Raw genomic sequence first — 18,381 nt, forward strand, 5'->3', positions numbered from 1 at the left:
AATACAGACATGCTCTTCATAAGTTGGACGTTTCTGCATTACATATCCTTTTTTTGATGGATTCTAATAACTTGATGCCTGGATTTCAGATTTTCCTAACCTATAAACCACCATCATTCAAAGTAAAGCAAAAAAAGGGGATTTACACAATATATGAGTAAATGTGAAAGTTTGCCTTTTTAATTGAATTGTGAAATAAATAAACTTTTGATGGTTTTTCTAATTCTTTTGTACTATGTACGAACTAGTAAAGCACCTTCAGATGACTCTAGCTACATAAATACCAGCATGTTTAGAGGCTTACACCTTCTCTTTGTTAATCTTCTTCATTACGCTCGGCTTCCCTTCATAATTCATTAAACTTTCATCTAATCTAAATGAAAGTTGATCCGACCTCATCGCGCCGCAGCTCAGGTTTAACCGAGCGCATATTTGGTTAGTGTTTAAACTAATCTGAGACCTTTATTTGTCCAGAGGGAAGGCTCCAGAATCAACAAGATTAAAGCGGTTCCTCTCATCGTTACACGGTAATACATTTATCATTCATTAAGGATGAGCTGCCCGAGTCAAATAAATGAGGCGCCGACACTCGTCGTTTATAAGAGGGTCACCTTTATTGTCACAAAAACACAACAGGATGTACAAAAGCAGCAACCTTTTTCATTCGGTTGGTTTTTCTCACACGAAGCAGCAACTTTTAGCTTCCACACACAAAGTTGCGCAGTGTTTTTGCACTGTTTAGTTGGTCTTTAGTTATACTGACTTTGTAGTAGTTTATCATTCTTCTTCACGATTCACAAACAACACTTACCCCACACAGCAAGCACCACTCATCATTTAGTTGATATACAATATCGTTCATTTCTCTGAAGGTATAATAGTCGTGTTTTTTCTTTTCTTTTTTTTTTCTCTGGGGGCTTTACTTTGCCATTTGGAACATAATACAAAAATCTATGTAACTGTACAATTTTTGTTTTACTCTATCATACACTCACAAGTATACACAGAATTTTTGACAAGAAAATGAGACCTCTGTTGACCCAGCGTGCAGATTTCCAGGAATGTATACAGTATGCATGCCATTTTGGAGAGTTTTTTCCTCTTTTTTTAATTCCTTCTATAAAAGTTTCACATAAAATCCATTTTGTTATATATTATCTGGGTTTATATACATGATTTGAACACCCACAAATGGTTTGAACAATCACACATTCATCAAGAAACCATCGATAAACAGTTTGAATTGTATCATCTGTGTAGTGTGCGCACACTATTGGTTATAGTAGAGGAAAACAGCTACAAAATGAGGCCATCCTATCAGAGAGGTGATTGTTTCATGTGCTTTCTATACATGTTCCTGCCCGCCGCGAGCATCTGGCGCCTCTCCTGGTCTCTACGATACAATGTGTTAATGGTTTGTTTCATGGTTAGCAGAAAAAATAAAGAAATCTTTAACGCAGAAAAATAAAAATTTACAGAATAAATGTGTTAAACGTGCGTATGAATCCTCTTCAAGTATAAAAATACAAAAAAAGCTTGATTATATAAAACATAGATGACACTTTTTTCTTTTTTACATGTTCTCTCCCAAATTTAAACTAAATGATTGTTAATATACATACAATATATCTGAAGTGGTTTAGGTTATACTTTAACTGCGTGCTAGCTTTTAATGCTATTTCTGACACTACTAATACATTCCATAAATGTATTAACTATATAATAAAATGTCTGCTTGTAATTTACTGTGTGCCGGTGGTATAAATACACAGTCAGTGTCAGATTTCCCTCCAGCAAGATGTCACGCACCGCGTCGAGCACCGGGTGCGCGCAGGATTATTTATCTTGTCACTTTAGATTCGGTTTACATGAAACCTTTCGTCTCAGCTCGCTGCATTTCTGCGCTTTAATCCAAACTCGACTTGTCACATTCATTAAAACTTTTATAACACACTGATTTGGGAACGGGTTAAACTCTGACAACATACGTGTTGCAGACAAAAGGTAAAGGTAACACGATTCGCTGTGTCCCAGTTTCACACTTTCACACACCTGCGAAGAGGAGAGTTTATTTTAGTAATGATCATCATTTTCATCATTTTATTTTTGACTGGATTTGCAAATATTTCGCATTGTTTATTTTACAAATGGGAGTGAATGAGTGGGAGTGGCTAAAGTCACTGGGCGTGTGACTTAGAGAAGGGGGGGCGTGGTTAGAGAGGATAAAACTCGCAGTGTGCATGACTAGTTAGATAGTAAAAGTTTGTTTGTTGTGCATCACTTTGTAGCTAACTGTTGGCCACTCATCGTGGACGTTCCAAGCTCCGGCTAGGCACCCAAATCTATCCTCCCTCACTGAAAGCTCTGACATTTTTATGGTTCTGTTGCTGTGTTACTGCTTATCATATGTATTTCGGCATAGTCACAAATTTTAGGTTTTTTTGCCCTGTCTTTTTAAGCTTTGTTTGTATATTCTTGTTCAAAAATCCCCCAAAGCAGCATTTTTTTACTGAGCGTAAAAGTTATTTTTTAAGGTAGCTGAGCCGGTGCGAAGCTGGGACACAGGTATTGTGTTTAGCTGTTAGTTATGGTAAAAGATGGATTTGCGACATACATGTTAGAGGTGAAATCCTCGCACTGCTTCACAACGCAGGTCTGGAGCCGATGGAAAAACCTCCAAATGTGCAGAATAAATTTTACCCTTTTAATTTGGCTCCTTAATGTGAAAACGACCTCTACAGCAGCCGAGAGAGTCAGACAAATTACGCTAATGACAAAATGTCACACCTTCAAGGTCTGAGCTAGGATTTAGGAGTCCAAAACCAGAACGATCCGAGTACTCACTCCTCACGTTATTAGTCCAGCTGAGGCCTGAGAGACCTGAGAAGCAGACAGAGAATGAAAAAAGGCAAAGCAAGGAGAGAGAGGAGGAAGAAAGGAGACTGGCTCACGGACCAAAATGATGTGCGAAAAAGCAGCGAGGGGAAAACGTCAGCGAAACTGATGGTGATGTGGTGATGATGATCGCCCAGATCAATGAGCGGCGTTTCTGCTGTAGCGGTGACAAAAGCTCAGCACTGCCCCAAAAAAGCAAGCAGAGAGGGAAGATTCGGGAGCAAAGGAAGAAAAAATTAGAATGGAAACGAGAAGCGGTGAAAGGGAAGGGAAAAAAGAAAAAAAGACAAAAATCAAATTTTACAAACAGACAAATGTATTTCAAGTTTCTGTTAAATCATCCATGATTTATGATCTCCTCCACCGCCCCTTCCCCCTCCCTGTCCCCCTCCTGCGCTACCACTACTTTCCGCTTGGATGTGATTGGCCGCTGGGGACGTCAGGTTTTTGGTGCATCGGCGTGACAGCCCTCGTGCTTGTGGGTAGACTAGAGAGAAGAGTGCGAAGCTGTCGCTGGGCTGCAGATGGGCAGAAATGATCACAGAGCTGCTGCTGTCAGAGACGAGGGACAGAAAATCTGCCCTTATTCAGCTCTTCTTCCTCTTCTGTGTGTGACGCAGTGACAGGAGGAAGAGGAAACGGGAGTGGAAGGAGGATGAAAAGGAGACGAGGAGAGAAAACAAGAAGACGACAAATGACGAAGGGTGACAAGGAAAGGAGGAATGAGATTATGACACAAGGAAACAAATGCATCAGACAAGAAGGACAGGGAGGAAGAAGACAGGATGAGCAGAGAAGCTAAAAAAAGGAGAGGAGAATAAACAGCAAGGGGAGACAAGAGTAGGAAACATTGAGAGGAGAAAAGGAGAGGTAGCCAGGGATGAGGAAAGAAGACGAGGAAGAAAGAGATGTAAAAGGCAAGGAAAGAGGAAGTGGGGACAAGAAAAAAGGAAAGATGAGAAGTACAAAATAGAGGAAACAAGAAGGGCAAGATCAAATGAGGAATGAGGGAGAGAAATCTAAAAGAAAAGGATGGAAAGGAGATAAGAAAGGAAACAAAAAGAAGAGATAAGGGAGAAAGGCATGAGTGAGAATAAAGATAGGAAGGGAAAGGAAGGAAAGGATAAGGAAACATGGGAATGAGGCCGGTGGAATAACAGGTTAAAACAGATTGAGAAAAGATGGAAGAAAAGGAAAGCAGAGAGAAGAATGGGAATGGAAGGAGGAAGCGGAGGAAGAAATGAGTGGGAATGAGGAAATGAAAAATGAAGAAGATACGAAGGGGAGATAAGGAAAGAGGAGAAGAAATCATGAGGGAGATAACGAAGGGATGGATAAGGATAGGAACGACTGGACGAAGAAAAAAGGGATGAAAGGAAACAATGAAGCGAGTAGAACAGTGGAAAAAGAAAAGGAGACAAGCAGAGGAGACGAGGAAAGGAACGTGACGTAGGAGGAAAGATAAGGTGTAGCAGAAGCGAGTTTTCCTCTGACCACAGCTCTGTATTAGCCGGGGCTCTGGGGTGTTCCTGAGAAAACATTTATGTTTCTGACCTGCTCTCACTTTAAACACCTCGCCTTCAGCAGCAGCAGCAGCCTCTGCAGCTCCTCTGTGTGCCAAATAAATAAACCAAGTGGAAAAACAACCAGCGGCTGGCCGTCCCCCGGCCCCCTCTGCTGCCACTGCTAATGAACGGCTCTGCACATGAGTGGGCTACAGATTTTCCCTCCCATTACACTTCTATGAGCCACACACGGCCCGAAACGGTCTGTCCATCCAAATGTTCGGCCGGCCGAAAGACAAACAAGTTACGTTCAGGAAGATTGACGATGGAGATGGTTTACCGCACTGGGTGTGTAAAGAGAGATTTGATGCATGTGCCAAGAACGTCGTTGCGACTCTTGTTTACCTGATGGATGGGTACTCGGTGCGTACTTGAGTAGCAGCAAACTTAAAGGACTTCTTCTGGTGTTTTCTAGAATTATCTCAACGTTTGGCCACAGACTGTATATAAAAGATGCCACCAAGGGGGGCATAATCTGGCAGCAAGAAGAAGCTTGAGATAAATCTGCTTTCTGTTAATTTATGACTTCTTTAAACACCTAACTACGGTTGCGCTGGGAGGTCAAATGCAGTGCAACGGAAGAAAACACCAGCAAATAGAAAAATCAGTTTAGGCCAATAAAAGGCTGGTTGGATAAAACGTGTGAGCGCTGGTATTGTCTGTAACCTTGTTGGAACAGGGCGTACAAAGGGGGAAGAATCCAACTCGACAACAGCTTAAGTTCAGCAATAAAAGAAAACTGTTTGTGGTGACAAGGTGCTGCCTGGAGCCCCGGGGGGGACACAGGTACATCTGAGGCGCTCTCGGGAACAAAAGAACGAGCAGAGACAGACGCACCGCCCAGGCTCCGGAGGGGATTTTTAAAAGCGTACCGCCTCCTCTACGCAGCACAGCAGCTTCTCCGTCAAACTGAAGAATGCTAAACAGCAGCCGATACCACAAGAAAACCAAAACAGTGAAGCAAAAGAGTAAATCTAGTCATGAAGAGATCAAATATGTTGCATCGCTTCACATTATTTTGGCAGATCCCGATGCCTGACACTCTGAATCTAAAAGCATTCGTCTGCCCGGAGCAACATCACACCAGTTCAGCTGATGGAGACGCGGGCATCATGTGAAGTTTACCCGCCTACAGCAAAAACAGAAGCAGCGTGGGGAGGAAAACGGTTTAACTTTCCTCCTTTTCACCTTCATAACTTTACCTCCACACAGCAGATCCTTCAGACTACCTAAAACTGCAGAAATGGACACTTCATCTTCAAACTGCTCTTTCAACTGTCTTGTTCTTTTTAATTTTCAAGAGAATAAGCCTTATTTTACAACTGCAGCTTATGGGGAATTGGTTCCATCTGTCTGAATACTATTAACACTCATCACATTAACATGTAAGCCAATATAATAAAATATAGACTTTAATAGATTTAACTATGTGATTTAAGCATCGATTCACTTTTTAAAAGGTGTAATCGCAGCTACAGAGAGCTGCTAAGCTAGTTAGGTCGGCTACAGTTTGATTCATCTGGATGTCTTTATTTTGCTGTTTTATTTTCTTTAATGTGCAAAAATTCCATATTTGCCAAATACTCTCGAACTTATAATGTGGCTTTGAAGTCATGTAAATTGCTCAGTGTTTGGCAAAAAAAAAAACCCAAAAAAAATCACTACTTGGGGGCAGGGCATTGTGGGTGGGAGCCCACCATTGGATTAGGGGTCTGACTCAGTAATATGTGAGGTATCCTGCACTGAATGACCAGGTTTGTCTTCCCTGATGGCATGGGCTTATCCAAGATGATTCGTCAGCCTCAGATTGTAAAAAAGAGTGGTTCAGGGAAAATGAGACATCATTTCCACACATGGATCGGACCCCATAGAGTCCAAACCTGAACCCCACTGAGAATCTTTGGGATGTGCTAGGGAAGGCTTTACGCAGCGGTCTGACTCTCCCAGCAGTAACAAAAGAAGACAGCAGCCCAGAAATAAATGTGACACTGCATAAGCTTACTGCAATGATGCCACAGTGAACGTGTGCCAGAGCTAACGGTGGCCAATGAAGTATCAATGTGTGACCTTTTTTTTTTTTTTTGGACCAGTGGTGTATAAGCTTGAGATAAACCATAGTTACATGCTTCAGTTCCTCTTTGTTACTGTTACTGAATCATATCTGCACATAATCGTTTCTGCTGGGGAAGCAGTAACAGGATGTAAAGTCAGCTTTATGAGCACGTGAACGGCCCCCTAACAGGCGTCCTCATCGGCTGCGTGTAGGGGGAATAAACGGCTGGCCACACTTTGTCAGCGGTGGCCGAGGCCTTGCTGAGGTTAGCCCTTTTTCATCTTGATACCAAATATAGTATCATGCACGTCCACCAATAAAAGCCTCGTGCTGCTACTGCTGCTAAATACCTGGCTGCAGCAAAAAAAGAAAAACAAGCTGGAACCACTGATGTCAGCAGGTATGGAGCTGCTACTGCAGGAGTTCCCTGCCATTTTCCTAAAGAATGAGTGAAAGCAGCAGCAGTGAGAGATTTTTTTGGTAAGAAGCAGAGCTGAACCCTTGGTTCTGTTCATTTGTCATAAGGCAGACTTCGCTCCAGGTCACCGATCCTGAGGGAAAAGAAGCGTCTGTCGAGTCGTGGCAGAAAGAGCGATCGCGACTTCAGTTTACAGACAACAAAGTTCAAATTTAGTTCCTACGTTCTGGCTTTCACCGCCTTTTTTTGTAGATTTCTGCAGATTTGAAGCACAATTTTGACCCATTTTCATTTAATTTAAAGTAGAGCAGAAGCCAAAAGGAGTGAGGCAGCCACTGAGTTTGGAACAGCATCTTTGTCCATCAACAGGAAGAAGGTAAAACATTAACATTCCTGTGAGGTGGTTTCTAATTCCAGCTCCTAGCTTCAGTGAGTAAACTCGCTGCCGCCTCCCCCAGTTGTGTATTCTTTACTCTTCACTGCCTCCCTTCTCTTTACATTAACTCGTTTACACGAGGCTTCATTTGGCCGCATGGTTGTATGTACAGTAGAGGCTGACATTGACATGACACAGATGAGCCACGCTGTTATCCCAGCGTTTCCATTACAAGTGATGCTCTACAGTTAATTTAGCCAGATGCGATAAGAGAACATGTTTGTGCATAATATTAACAGCACGTTCGATGACATTATCTCAGCCGTGCGTTGGCTCCGGCCTGCGTAATAGAAAAATTACAGTACATTATTTGACCATTTGCTTTCAGGCTGTGTGGTTATAAAATCATGAATTTTTAAAAAGCAATAAGGGAAATGAGGTGCAAAAAAAAAGTGAGTTAATATTCAGACCGGTACAAGATGGCACCGGAGCTGAATACTAATCCTCACGGCCTCTTCGTCCACGAGCGCCCAGATGGCATCGCGTGTCAACTGGAGGTCAGCCATGTTGGCCGCATGTGAACGGCTGTTACTGCTAATATGAGGCATTGTTAAAGACGCTGGCCTGCTCGCATACATGAAAGCGAAGTCTATAAAGATATCTGGGCTCATGTGGAGGAGCTGCTTTGAGTTAATGACGGATATCTCATGGAAAAATCATTAATCATTAATCAAAACCAGCGCTGACACATGAGAGGATGATTGACAGTGACCCGCTGCCTGCCTGCCTGAGAGGCACCAGCTGGATGCGTTTTTATTTTCATTGTCAGTATTTACTCAAAAAGGATCGTAGCCAAGGATGGGTCAAGGCTGTTACGCTCAGCAGGTCAGGGGCAGCCCGGAGCGCCTGCAGGACCAGATAAGAGCGAGTGGAGCTCCGCGGCGAAAGGGCCGTGCTTGAGGGTTCATCAGCCAACTTTAACCTCCCGTTTGCACAGACACGCTCAGGAGGAGGCGACGTGTTTTACACCGAGCTGCTGATTTACTCACCGATTTCTCTCTTTGTACTGTGCTGGTGCACGGCGACATAGCGGATGGGAATTTGTGGCAGATTCAGAATCGGCTGCGAAAGGTGTGCTAGCGTACGCGACATTTTTATTTATTCAAGATGCCTGGATTAGCTCAGAAGCCTCTTTCTGTGTAAAAGTGATTAAACTGGAGGTTTAATTTGCCAACAAACATCGTGGTTAAGTAGTTTGGAATTGTACAAAGCCGTCACAGCACTTTAATAATGAAACACTGCAGGAGTCCATAAAAAAATTTGTAAGGTTTACTTTTTAGTCTTTGTGCAACCAGGAACTCACAAAAAAATCTACTTTATCTGCATTTTCTACAGATAACTCCTGAATGTGTGCACTGTAAATCGTCCCAGTTCTGCTCTTTCTGTCACACGGACATACTCCAGGTTTCCCCCATCCTGAATATTGGCTTCTCATGCCTCCTTTTCTTATCAAACTTGCCTGTTAAGGATATTTAAGGGAACCAAGATAAGTCTCAAGTTTGTCTTGCGGAAAGGAAGGTCGCGGTTGTGTTTGTGATAAGAAAGAAGTGTTAGAGAGTTTTTTAAAGCAAATAAATGCCTGGTTTTGTAATTCAAGCACAACTGGAGCTAAAACAGAATAATTCACCTGTTTATCAAGGTCAAAAGCAACAGCAAATAAAAAGGTTCAAACAAATTATCAACTGGGAAAATAACGTGCAGCTTAATTAACTGAAAATGACAAATCCTGCTCTCAGCTTTACAGCCGACAGTCGGTTGCTTCTGTATATCTAGTTCATCTCCAGTTAGTGTTCGCCTCTGTCGCTCGCTTCAAAGTTAAGAAAAGTTTAACTCGTTACCCGACCACGTCTCGCCGCCGGTCATTGATAAAAGTGGCTGATATTCAACCCCACTTCCTTTAGTGTCAGTGGTAATTAAAACGACAGATGGTTACTGGGTCACATGACCAATAGAGCCACAGGCAGTATAAAAGATGGACCGAATGCTCAGGTCTGATAGGTGAAGCCAACATAAAGACCTGCATTCTTCTAACAGCCAGCAGGGGGAGACTCACGTGACTCATCTTTGATAGGAGACTATGGGACAGCAGCCTTGTGATCTCAGAAAACACTTTCAGATCATTAAATCATCATTTCAGGTTTAGTTAAATAAACATGAAGGCTGTTTTGTAAATAATTTTGTAAATTATTGTCATTATTAGAGTCAGAAAGGAGGATTATGTAGGGGGTGTTCATTGGCTACTGAGTTGTCACATCTGGTTTTAAAATGCCAAGATTGACAGCGGTGAAAAATTAACCTCGAGGTTTCAAAACAGGACTTCTTACTGATGTGTCCATCTTTTATATACAGTCTATGGATAGAAGCTAACGAGAAAGTTTGAATTTTAAGTTAAATTTTTAGACGTTGAAATGAAAATAACTTTTAGAGAACTTGACATTAGTTCAAAAGTTTTTCCTGAAACTTTCCTTACACCCCGTTTTATATTCAGATCAATGATTGGAAATAATTTATCTGAAGTTCACTAGCAGGACACCCCAAAGACTCCTCTTCCTGTCACATATCTTTAATGTCTGCTTGCCCCACACACCCCTCCATCACAGCCCCGCCCATCCAATTCTGGTTCCTTCCCCTCTGTAAAGTCAAGTCCCCACACTGTCTTGAATTTGCTGAGGTTTGGTTTCTGACCTGGCCCCTCCTTCAGTAGTAGAACAACCACGTCTGCCTTCAGCAAAGGATTCCCACACAACCTATTCAAAGTCACGGTCGCTTCTACCAGTTTTACAACTGCTACAGTTTTCAAAATGTGCAAAACGCTCAATCACTGCTTCCAGGGGAAGGTGGCTTTCTTTGGGGATCTGTTGCCCCTGATCCTCACTAAGGTCTTCCCCAAATTGCAGCCTGTTGTCTCGCTGCTTCTCGTTCAGCTCATCTTCATTATCTGTTTGGGTTGTGGTCCTTGCTTCCATTCTTTCCATCGATTCGTCTTTGTTTTAACATCACTGCTAAGGGTGCTACTTTAACTCTGCTTACTGCAGACACTAAACTGAAACCTGCACACCATCTTCTGCTGACCTTATGCCTTGTGTTCTGCGCTTGGTGTCTTGCAAAATAATCATAGCATCCTGGCTTTCAAAAAAGGCAAGTAAGCTAGCGTTATGGACTGGCCTAGCGGCTGGAATGTGAACCCTTCAGGTTTTTCAGCGCCTGCTGCAGCCCTGCCTGCTGACCTTGAGGTCTAAATGATGGGTAATAGAAAAAGAGCAGCATGTGGTCATTACTGGATGAACAGACTGAGAGATGAGGAGGATTCAGTGAGAGAAAACATGGTTGGATCAGGGTGAAATATCATCTCTGTGACTCTGAGATATGAAGTCTTTCCGTGGCATTACTGAAGCTTATTTCACACAACAGAGGCAGAGGATGTATCGGAATAGATCTATCATAATAAAGCTAGTTTAGTCAGTCACAAGCACCGAGACCTTCCTCAGGAAATCAAAACATTGACGTACTCGCACGACAAAAACTTGACCTCTAAGCAAGCTAGGTTAGATCCAGTAACTCAAAACACACATCAAGAACTGGTAAAAAAAACCAAGGTTTCTGTAGATATTCTCCCCCACTGGTTTGTGTTTGATCTCGTGTCGTCTGCCGGTCAGGCCTATACAGTTTTCATCTCGCAGAAGTCACCGAGGAAGGGAGCGGGACTTCCTTTGGAGTGACAGCAGAGAGGAGAGGCAGAGGCAGACGAAGCATCAGAGGTGGACTTTTTAGAAGTGGAATACCTGCTGCTGACCCTGGACTTTGGGGATCTCCTCTTTTTGCCTGCGGGTTTTGGGCCTCTCCAGGCTGCCTTGCTGGAGGTGTTTGAGCCGGGCGGCGACGGTGGGTCCCTTCGTCGGGCCGGGAGAGTTACTGCTGTACTGTGGGAGCCGAGAGAGAGAGAGCACCGTCATTTTAATTTAACTTACTTTGGCTTGTGTTCATGTTGGCATGACTGTAATGATTCGTGACTGTGATCTGCAAGCCCTCCAAATGAAAACACAGCACATGCTGAAAGTGTACTTATTTTTTTGGCCATGTGTTGTAGATTATATTTGTTGTTTTTGAATAGCTTCATTAATGGGTCTTTTTTTCTGCACAATCCGATATCCCAACATCACAGTATTGTTCCACCAGTGCAGCTATCATTAAGTCTTTTACCTCACTAGATCACCATGGCAACAGATGCTGAACATATCTTATGGATATTTAAGATATGCGAGTCCTAAAATCAGTGTCTACTTTTGTCTTGTCCTGATTGGAATCTCAAATACTTGTACGATCAGAACCATTGACTCCACAATGCTACTACAGTTTATAGTGATGCTGTATGCAGCCACCGGCCACTTTATTAGACACACCTGTTCAACTGCTCATTGACACAAATATCTGTTAGCGTACCAATTTAAGCACATGGACATGTTCAAGAACGACAAGGAAATTAGATTTAAGGGACTTTTAATGTAACATGACTGTTTGTAGCGGCTGGGCTGTTCTGAGTATTTCAGAAACTGGTGATCTGCTGAGATTTTCCCTAAAAACCATCTCTAGTGTTTACGGAGACTGGTCAGAAAAAGAGAAGCTATGTGGTGAGAAGCAGTTCTGTGGGAGAAAATGCCTTTTTTTTCACGTCAGAGGACCAAACTGCTTTAAGACGATAGCAGTAAGCTAATAGCTACTCAGCTAACCACCAAAGTATGCAGAGGAGCATCGTTGAGCACACAAATATTGAACCTTGAAGCAGCCTGGGCACAGCAGCAGAAGACCAGACGCCTCTACTGTCAGCTAACGTCTTGAGACTGAGGCTACATTTCATATTTTCTCACTGAAATTGGGCAAAAGAAGATTTAGAAAAATGTTTCCTGGTCTGAGGCGACTTCTGCTGTAACAATCAGATGGTTGAGTGACAATTTGATGTAAACAACATAAAAACATGGATCCATCCAGCTGCACGTCAACAAACTGGTTCCTGGAGCATGAAAACGAGCTCACTGAACTCAAATGACCTCCACTGTCACCAGATTTTAATCCAGTCTTTGGGATGTGGTGAAACGAGAGATTGACATCATCAAATCTGCAGCAACTTTGTGATGTTATCACATAAATATGGAACAAATTGCACACTAGAACAATGTACTTAATAAAGTAGGTCTTCATACACTTTTAAGATCTGTATACCAGACTTTTGTAAAAAAAAAATACTTCAGATCAGTTGTTTTCTGTGCCAGGCTGCATCAGCTGATACCCATCTACACACCCATGTCATACAGAGCTTCCTGTTTAAGCTCCTTTAGCCTTGCATCCTTACGTCTTCATTAACATTACATCTGCTGTCACTGACGTTCACTCTTTTCCGTGCATGTGCAGTGAAGGGTGGTGAATCAATGTACTGTGGAAGGACATCTTTTGAAAAAAAATGATTCTGACTGAGCTTAAATTGTTAAAAAGTGACAAAAAAAATCTTCATTGATGACTGGATTTACATCTATTACAGTGCTGCGCTGTGACGAATGATTGCATAATGTCTACACGTCTGTAGAGAGCAGCTGTACAGAGAGGATCTGGGTGCCGGTGTTCACCATTCTTGAGTTTTAACCTTTAACCTTTTTTGCGTCTCTCTGGACCAAATTTCAGTAAAAATATTCTACCACAGGAAAGCACAGATTTAATGACCAGTATTAGAAAGAGACAATTTATTTCTGCTGACTTTAATCACTGTTGGCAGGAACTTTAAAGATGCCACGCTGCTCGAAACGCCTTCAGCAAACAAAAGCGGGATCTGAATTTAAAGCACCTGCATGTGAGAAAATAGATTCTTTCAGAGAAACGTTTCTGTCTGCAGCTCTGAACCTGAAATCCCCTCCCTCGCCCTCCCTCCTCGTCTCACCGTCCCTTTATTTTGACAGCTACCTGCTTAGTGGCGTTGTGCGATAATTCCAACAAAAACAAGACCTCTTTTCTCGGCTCAACGTGCCAGCAGAGCTGTCATAAAGAGCACTCTAAACTAAATGCATGATCTGCTTCGATCCGTGCTGACTCACTGCACATCGCATCACGCCGTCAGCTACAAGGAGCTGCTGCAGCGGTTACAGAGACTTAATGCACGTTTTATAAACAAACATCACAATATGCAAGACTGAAAGTCAGCAGAGGAGAGGACACATTAACAGGGTTAGAAAGAGAAGAAAAGTTCAGCCACCTTAAATTCATATTCAGCCTTCTGCCTACAACTGGATTTTTAAATATGAATGTGGAAAACACACAATTTCCATTTTGAATACACGCCACCAGAAAATCCTGTTATTTCTTTTAATCTTTGATATATTTCAGCGTCTGTTGATCCCACATAGGAGTAAAAAATAAAAAAACTAAATAGGATGTTTTAAATATAGCATACACTTTAATTAGCTTACATTATCACAGAAAAGTAATTAAGCATCACCAAACAAACTGAAACAATCTGATTCACATACAGTGCTGTTGACATGGCAACTTTAATAGATTTTAACACTTTATCTAGTTTTCTGTTAAAACAGGTCATCGTTACTCCCCCAGTCATTTATCCACATAGCAGCAAACAGCAGATTAATGCCATCAGTCACGGCTCGCAGTACTGCGTGCACAGTGACAGAAAACACTGTGACGCTGCAGTCACATGACACCCTTCACCGTTGTTTGCACGACTTGTACAAGCGAAACAAATATAAGGAAGTCTCGCTCCTCAGAAACAAAATGCAAAATGTAAAGAAGACTTTTGCATGGTGCCCACGGTGCTCTCTCTTCCTCGCTCCTGTAAAGCCAGTTATTGTATTTAAATTGAATTATAATCAGTAAATAAATTCAGTCACTGCTAGCGCGCTGAGATGAATCACCAGATTTTCCTCGCCGTGTGTTTTTCTCCTCTAACAGAAACCTCACAGTATAAGGCTGATTACATGAAAGCAGAATGTATAAATGGTGGGAAATGCTGGTGTTTTCTTAAACCAAGGTCAGAAAAACACCAGATTAAAGTGCTGTCTACGATTTAGTCTGCTGGCTTTTTACAGCTGTGTTTCCGCTGCTTATTTCAGTGTGACCCTGAAAAAGGTGTTGACTCTTTGTATTAGTCGCTACAAAAGCTTCAGCAGTAGTAGGAAATACAAAGAAAGGGGGAATGAGCAGAAACAGAAGCAGAGCCCACAGGTGTGGCGGAGACAGAAGGCAGCTGGAGGTTCTTAATTTACCTTTCTGCCCATGATGCAGGGAGAGGTGGGGGTGGCCTTTGCTGGGCTGCTGTACCCTTTATTACAATCTTTTACAGGCATTCTCTGAAATATCTTTGTAGTTTTATGAAAGACACGTTATCACACCGAGACAACATGTAATAACAGAAATCTGCAGCACAAATCAGATGAATAACTTCTCACTTAAAAATCCAGACTAATGTACCTCCAGCTCGGCAATAATCTTCTCTTCGTCGTCTTCATCTTGTACGGCCGAGGCTGCGATCACGGGAGGTGTCGAGGCAGGTCGGGGGGCATCGGAGGGGGTCCGCCTCAGTTTCACCAGGGTTTTTGGCAGGTCACCATCTTCTTCCATCTACAAAAGGACAAAATAAAGACAACAACATTTCTAAGGACTGACCTGCCACGGCAAACATGTCAAATTCAATTTCATTTAATTTAGTTAAATTCCATTTTATTCATATAGCACCAAATTGAAGTTTGTCAAGGTAAAAACCCTACAATGAAAACAAAAGAAAACCCCAACAACCATATGATCCCCTTTGAGCAGAGCTTTGGCGACAGTGGGAAGGAAAAACTCCCTTTTAACAGGATGAGACCTCTGGCAGAACCAGGCTCAGGATGGGGCGGCCATCTGACACGCCCAGTTTGGGATGTGGAGAAGAAGACAAGACAATGATGGAGATCCACTGTATGTAACAGAATATAACAGAACCACCATGGAGAGCACTTGCACCAGAAATGACTGGCTTGCTCAAAAAGGGAGCTACATTTCTTTGTGGTGCCACATGTCTACATCACTGTAGAGACGGAGATTTAAGTCCACTTCTGACAGGCTTTAGTTATGAAAGCGTGACAGGATGAAACAACTCTGGTTAGTGGGGGTAGTTTGTATAAAGAAAATAGAGACGTTTATTTCTAATAGATTTGAGAAAAGGCAGACATTTACAGCATATACCTAAAAAAACAAGTAGAAAAGTTCCCACCAAAACAATCCATATGCATTAACAACACTGTGGACCAGAGGGCAAATACAGAAACTTGATTTATAGTGTGAGCTGAAAGAGGCAGCATGCTGCTGTGAGCCTGCAGCAAAGTCTGCAGAGATCTGCCAAAATCTGAAGCTGTGTGGTAAAAACCTGTCGACGTAGCAGCATGGCAATAATCCTGAAAGTGCTGTTAAAGCTGTTAAAGCCTGGTTAACTCGCACTAATCTGGGGAAACCTGCATTACTCAAAGATCGCTCAGGTAAGTAAAGTGGAAGGCTCAAACATGTTAGTTAGAAGATATGACTATAAGCACACGTGTGTCCATGTTAGCCCTGTGATGGACTGGTGACCGGTCCAAGGAGAACCTCGCCTCTCACCCCTCGACAGCTGGGATAGACTTCAGCCACCATGTGACCCTTATTGGAAAAGTGGCTCAGGAAATAGATGGATGTATTCAAACAGGATCAAGTGATCGGTTCTGTGGTTGTTATCTAAAATACTGAAACTGTGGCCCAACAATCAAGGTATGACTCATATGTGGTTCTGGATACTGAACCCTGACGGAGTCTCACCTTCAGGTTCTTGGAGGTGACGATGACTTCTCCAGTACGGTTTGTGGTGAGGCCGTGAGCGGAGGGGAAGCTTCGGCGAGGTGGAGGCGGAGGAGGAGACTTGGAGGGCTTTTCTGTTCGATACTTGGCCACGTTGAGGTCCACTTTAAAAATAAACAGATTTTTAGTATTTTAACTTTCATTTTGTTTAAATAACACCTAACGCCTTAAGGTGCTTTATATTGTAAGGTAATATCCCTCCCCTCACCCCAGCTGGTTAGGGGTGAGGAGAGGAAGACGGCACAAAGGCACTTCAGTCAAAGCTGAAAGCTCAGATTTAAATCTGAAACACAAACTGACCTGAGCCTCGATGCAAACCAGCCCCCTCCATGCTGTTCAGCTTCTGGGCAGCCAGCTGCACCTTTCCAGGCTGCTGGTCCCCGCTGGGTGTGGTGTTTGTAGTGGTGGAGGTCGTGGCTGTGGTCCCAGTGGTCCCAGCTGCAGAGGTAGCTGCGGCGGACGTTATTGGGATGGTGATCTGGGGCTTTGGGGGCACTGCCGGCTTGTTTATGTGCCTGGCAGCGAAGTCAAGGTCGGGGATGGCTTTCATCAGCTCTGCCTGAGTCTCTTCCAGCAAACGATTGATGTCCTGGGCGCTGAACTGGGTCAAGCTGGCACGCTTCTCCTCCCAGTCCCGCTCGGCCGCCTGACATAAATACAGATATAGACAAATGATATGCCCTAACATGCAAACTACTAAGAGGCAGAGCTGGAAACACATAACCGAGGCAGAGAGAAGCAGTTTGTTTTCTAATGCTGCATGGACAAATGGAATTATAAACAAACTGCTGGCGTGTGAACACGGTCTCATGGAGGGATTTAAGTACCTTCAGATGCAATTTCAAATGTAAATGGATATTTGCCATCTGGCCGATCCTGACAACGTGCACATTAAGATTGTTCACAACAGCAAGATGAAGAAAAACAGTCATAATGAGCAGCTCATTACCAGTCGCACTTCGGCGGACACAGACTTATCAGGAGGACGCCGGCTTGGCAGCTCATCAAGAACTCGATTTCTAAAGGTCATCGTAGGCTGGATGTCCTGCTCGGGGCCCGAGGTGTCCGCGTCGCCGGCAGACACGGGCATCCAGTTGGCCAGGCCGGCGCTGGTGCTGAGATCGGTGAGGCTGAGAGGAGGACTGTTCAGGATGTCGAGATCAGAGGTACGACTCAGGTCATCGGCTCGTTTCTGCGGTTGGCTGGAGAGGTCCTCGGGGCTCTTCCACACCCCCTCGGTGACTTGTCTTTTAACAAAGGGGACAACAGAATAACGGTAAGGTCATCAGCTAACACAATGAAGTCTATTGTCATTGATTAACCAGCTTTTATTACGTTTACTTTAACAAACTCTGGTAACGAATCATAAATGATCCAAACTGTTGCTGACTGACTGCAAAAACTCAAATATCAAAAACTTGAACTGTTGAACCCATAAAAAGTCTTTATGTTGTAAAACACTGGCTCCAGCACTCCTGCTAATTAGATCTCTCCTGGAAATCTTGTTCTGAGCACCTGTAGAGGAACCTTCATTGCGTCGGACAGAAAGCCTTCAACGCGTCTCAGGATGTTACAGCAGAACGAGGCCCTTATGGTCTGATCCTGTTTATGGCTCACAAAGCTGTAAATGTTGACGTAAATACGACCCTGCTCCTGGTTGTGCCACCTTTGGGTCAGCTCAGGCAAACTTATTAAACCCAAAGCTCCTATTAAATGTTTTGACTGCCTTTTGACAATCGTGCAAGTAAAGATCAAGAACAAAATGGTTCTGAAAGTTTGTTTGCACATGAACCCGTTCAAACTTGGAGCTTTGATCAGGATGTCATATGATGTCACATCTACACAAAGCTTCAAATCAAACCAGGCGCATTGTAAAGCACTGACTCTGAATGGGTTCTTTTATTTTGAAATTAACTGGCTTCCCTATGATACTTCTGTGTATATCTTCCTGCCCTTCCCTCTGCTGCTGAGAGCTACTCCTCAGATGCTTCTGAAACGTCTGCCAGACGTGCCATCACCGTTCGGGGCGGGCGCCATTAGCTCCCGTGGCCACGTCGGAACCTGAAAGCGACACAGCTGCGCCCGGCACATCCCGGGTTCATCTGTTCTGTGTGACAGTTTTATTTGTCTGTTTGTTTGTGTCTATAAATGT

The 18,381-nt window shown here is 43.2% G+C and overlaps 1 protein-coding gene across 9 annotated transcripts in view; it reads right to left on the minus strand.

Annotated features, from left to right (window-relative positions):
- Positions 1-621: 621 nt before the first annotated feature.
- LOC120723060 (SRC kinase signaling inhibitor 1-like) overlaps positions 622-18,381 on the minus strand; it is a 134,594-nt gene continuing 116,834 nt past the window's right edge. For 7 of the 9 annotated variants that reach the window (XM_040014350.1, XM_040014347.1, XM_040014349.1 and 4 more), the window contains 6 exons: positions 17,179-17,476; positions 16,530-16,875; positions 16,191-16,333; positions 14,835-14,984; positions 14,630-14,722; positions 6,006-11,287 (listed from right to left, as the gene is read on the minus strand). In XM_040014350.1, the coding sequence (XP_039870284.1) occupies positions 11,135-11,287; positions 14,630-14,722; positions 14,835-14,984; positions 16,191-16,333; positions 16,530-16,875; positions 17,179-17,476 (1,183 nt within the window). In that variant the 3' untranslated portion in view covers positions 6,006-11,134. Of the gene's footprint in view, positions 3,078-6,005; positions 11,288-14,629; positions 14,723-14,834; positions 14,985-16,190; positions 16,334-16,529; positions 16,876-17,178; positions 17,477-18,381 lie in introns of those variants that run through there. The other 2 variants (XM_040014348.1, XM_040014354.1) reach the window with 2 other exon arrangements.

This window comes from Simochromis diagramma, unplaced genomic scaffold, assembly GCF_900408965.1.
Source record: "Simochromis diagramma unplaced genomic scaffold, fSimDia1.1 OVJJ01000669.1, whole genome shotgun sequence".
Lineage (NCBI taxonomy): Eukaryota > Metazoa > Chordata > Actinopteri > Cichliformes > Cichlidae > Simochromis > Simochromis diagramma.